The sequence below is a fragment of the Alexandromys fortis genome, unplaced genomic scaffold (assembly GCF_014885135.2).
Source record: "Alexandromys fortis isolate MF-2015 unplaced genomic scaffold, M_Fortis_MF-2015_v1.1 scaffold_675, whole genome shotgun sequence".
NCBI classification, from domain to species: domain Eukaryota; kingdom Metazoa; phylum Chordata; class Mammalia; order Rodentia; family Cricetidae; genus Alexandromys; species Alexandromys fortis.
The window spans coordinates 6,035-9,233 of record NW_026068560.1 but is presented as its reverse complement, the minus strand read 5'-3'; the positions used below and the strand labels follow the sequence as shown (position 1 = coordinate 9,233).

Below are 3,199 nucleotides of genomic sequence, written 5' to 3'. Positions count from 1 at the left end.
ATCTTAAAGTTGTCTTGATTTGCATTTCCCTGATCGCTAAGGAAGTTGAGCATGACCTTAGGTGTCTTTTGGCCATTTGAACTTCTTCTGTTGAGAGATCTCTGTTCAGCTCAGTGCCCCATTTTATAATTGGGTTGATTAGCCTTTTACAGTCTAGTTTCTTGAGTTCTTTATATATTTTGGAGATCAGACCTTTGTCAGTTGCGGGGTTGGTGAAGATCTTCTCCCAGTCAGTGGGTTGCCTTTCTGTCTTAGCGACAGTGTCCTTTGCTTTACAGAAGCTTCTCAGTCTCAGGAGGTCCCATTTATTCAATGCGGCCCTTACTGTCTGTGCTGCAGGAGTTATACGTAGGAAGTGGTCTCCTGTGCCCACGTGTTGTAGAGTACTTCCCACTTTCTCTTCTATCAGGTTCAGTGTGTTCGGACTGATATTGAGGTCTTTAATCCATTGGACTTGAGTTTTGTGCATGGTGATAGATATGGGTCTGTGCATTTCTGTGATGTGGGGACCAGCTCTACCCGCAGGTCACTAGTGTGATGACAGAAGTGTTCAAGCAGACACATAGTTCAGTGTCATCATTGATTTAACTTTGTCTTTACAGATTTTAGTTTATCTTGTTAATTGTGGGATGTCTTAAATCTTCCACACAGACCCCCCAAAGGCACATGTGACCCATCATCCTGGACCTAAAGGTGATGTCACCCTGAGGTGCTGGGCCCTGGGCTTCTATCCTGCTGACATCACCCTGACTTGGCAGAGGGAGGAGGAGGAACAGACTCAGGACATGGAGCTGGTGGAGACCAGACCTTCTGGGGATGGAACCTTCCAGAAGTGGGCATCTCTGGTGGTGCCTTCTGGGGAGGAGCACAAATACACATGCCATGTGTACCATGAGGGGCTGCCTGAGCCCCTGACCCTGAGATGGGGTAAGGAGGGAGAGGGTGCAGAGCTGGGGACAGGGAAAGCTGGAGCCTTCTGCGGACCCTGAGCACGGTCAGGGCTGAGAGCTGTGTAATGACCCTCACCTTCCCTTCCTGTCCTTCCCTTCCCAGAGCCTCCTCAGTCCACGGTCCCCATCGTGGCAGCCATTGCTGGTCTTGTTCTCCTTGGAGCTGTGACCATCATTGTAGCTGTGGTGGCTGTTGTGAGGAAGAGGAGGAGAAACCCAGGTAGGAAAGGGCAGGGTCTGAGTTCTCTCTCAGCCCCTTTTAGAAGAATCTCTGCCTCATTCATGGGAAACACATCCACACCCCTCATTGCTACTGTCTCTACCCTGGGTCTGCTGTCAGTTCTGGAAACTTCCTAGGGTCAAGGACTTCCATGGTCTCTCACAACTTTTCTTCTCACAGGTAGAAAAGGAGGCAACTATGCTCCAGCTTCAGGTAAGAGTGATGGGCAGGATTGTCCCTGAGGCCTGTGGGGTTAATCTGGCGTATTTGGGGAGCTCTGGTAACACATAATAGCTCCTCCAGCAACTCTTCTAGTGGCCAAATTTTTACCTTCCCATGAATACATATATTTTTACCCTAGACACGGACAGTGACCAGAGCTCTGATGTGTCTCTCCAAAACTGTAAAGGTGAAACTCTTGGGACTGATTTGGGGAGGAACGAACTGTACATGATTGGATTTCAGAACTCCCAGAATCATGTTTAAGTGAGTGGAGGGTTGTTGGGATGTTGTCCTCACTGTGATTGTTCATGACTCCTGTTCTGTAGCGTGAAGACAGCTGCCTGGTGTGGATGGAGTGACAGACAGTGTGTTTAGGTCTCTCCTGTGACATCCAGAGCCCTCAGTTCACTCTCAGCAATAGTGTCTGATGTTCCCTGTGATCCTATGGGCTCAGTGTGAAGAACTGGGGAGCCCAGCCCACCCTGCACACTTGACCCTGTCCCTGCACTGCCCTGTTCCCTTCCACAGCAAACCTTCCTGTTCCTGCAGACAGGAGGGGACATCTCCATCCTGTCTCCTCCATGCTGTCCTGAGCTTCAGCCCTGACTTCCCCACTGAAAATAAGAATCTGAATGTGAACTTGATTGATTATATCTTTGATCTAACAGGTTGTTTGGCAGCTAAATTAAAGGATTGAGCTAGAGGTTATGGAGGAAATAAATGGCAACGTGGAGAACCTCCCAGAATCTCTGTTCACTAAGCTGTGTGCATCCGGTGGGACAGGATGAGGCTGTGGGAGCTGAGTGAGAACAGGGCTGTGCCTAGGCGGAGCTCAGTCCATTGTTGGCTGTAACAAGGTCACTTGTCAAATCTGTCCCCTCCTGGCTCAGTTCTCTTGGCAACTTAGAACCTCATGCTGACATCTGTGATCACAGGGACACTGGGATGGCCAGAGTCTTGTCCTGTCCCCAGGATTATGAGCCACCAGGGCTGCTGTGACAGTCAGGGCTGCTGTCCTGGCTATGACTCTTTCCCCTGTCTTCTGTGTTTATTTTATCTGTTTAGTTAGTATGGAGGACCAGGCCTGTTCTTGCTCCTGTGAGTGGTGTCTGCCTCATTATCCTGTGGGGTCCCTGAGTGACAGCATTAAGAGGTGTTTTCCATCCTTGTCTCCTCAAGGCCCAGCTAGGCCCCTGCACTCAGGAGACTGTGGGATGAGAACATGAGCTTCAGTCTCCTGAGCTCCTGCCTCCCTTCAGGCCCCTTCCTGGACATTCTCTCCTTCTTACCCATCTATCAGAATCTAACCTGGGTTGTAGGATGGGCAGAGTGGAGGGATCCACAGGGTCTCATCTCAGATCTGTCCTGTGTTCTGCCCAAGTCCCCTCTCCCTCTCTACATCTGGGAATCCTGGGTGTTTCCTCAAGTGGAGACTGGTGTGGGATGTCTGTATTCTTTCAATCATGCTTTAATTAAATGCTGATTGGCCAGGCAAGAAGTATAGGTGGGAAAACCAGACAGGAAGTAGAGGTGGAGCAAAGAGAACAGGAGTATTCTGGGAAGGAGGAAGCTCCCTCATACATTCCTGCCCAGACTACCAAAGAAGCAGGATGTGTCCTTCCTTGTGGCTAACATAGATAAGAATAATGGATTAATATAAGCTACAAGAGCTAATAAGTAGCCTGAGCTAATGGGTCAATTGGTTTATAATTAATGCAGACTCTCTATGTGCTTTTCTCTGGGATTAAATGGCTGGGGGACTGGGTGGGACACAAACCCCAACAAGCAGGCCCTCATGTTACAGAAT

General features: G+C 49.3%; 1 protein-coding gene across 4 annotated transcripts in view; it reads left to right on the top strand.

The window, feature by feature from the left end:
• The window catches only part of LOC126495861 (H-2 class I histocompatibility antigen, L-D alpha chain-like), a 37,256-nt gene extending 35,369 nt beyond the window's left edge, over nt 1-1,887 (top strand). For 2 of the 4 annotated variants that reach the window (XM_050133438.1, XM_050133437.1), the window contains exon 8: nt 1,719-1,855. In XM_050133438.1, coding sequence (XP_049989395.1) covers nt 1,719-1,723 — 5 coding nt within the window. In that variant the 3' untranslated portion in view covers nt 1,724-1,855. Of the gene's footprint in view, nt 1-651; nt 928-1,350; nt 1,384-1,531; nt 1,580-1,718 lie in introns of all 4 variants that reach the window. The other 2 variants (XM_050133444.1, XM_050133439.1) reach the window with 2 other exon arrangements.
• The last annotated feature ends 1,312 nt before the right edge of the window (nt 1,888-3,199 follow it).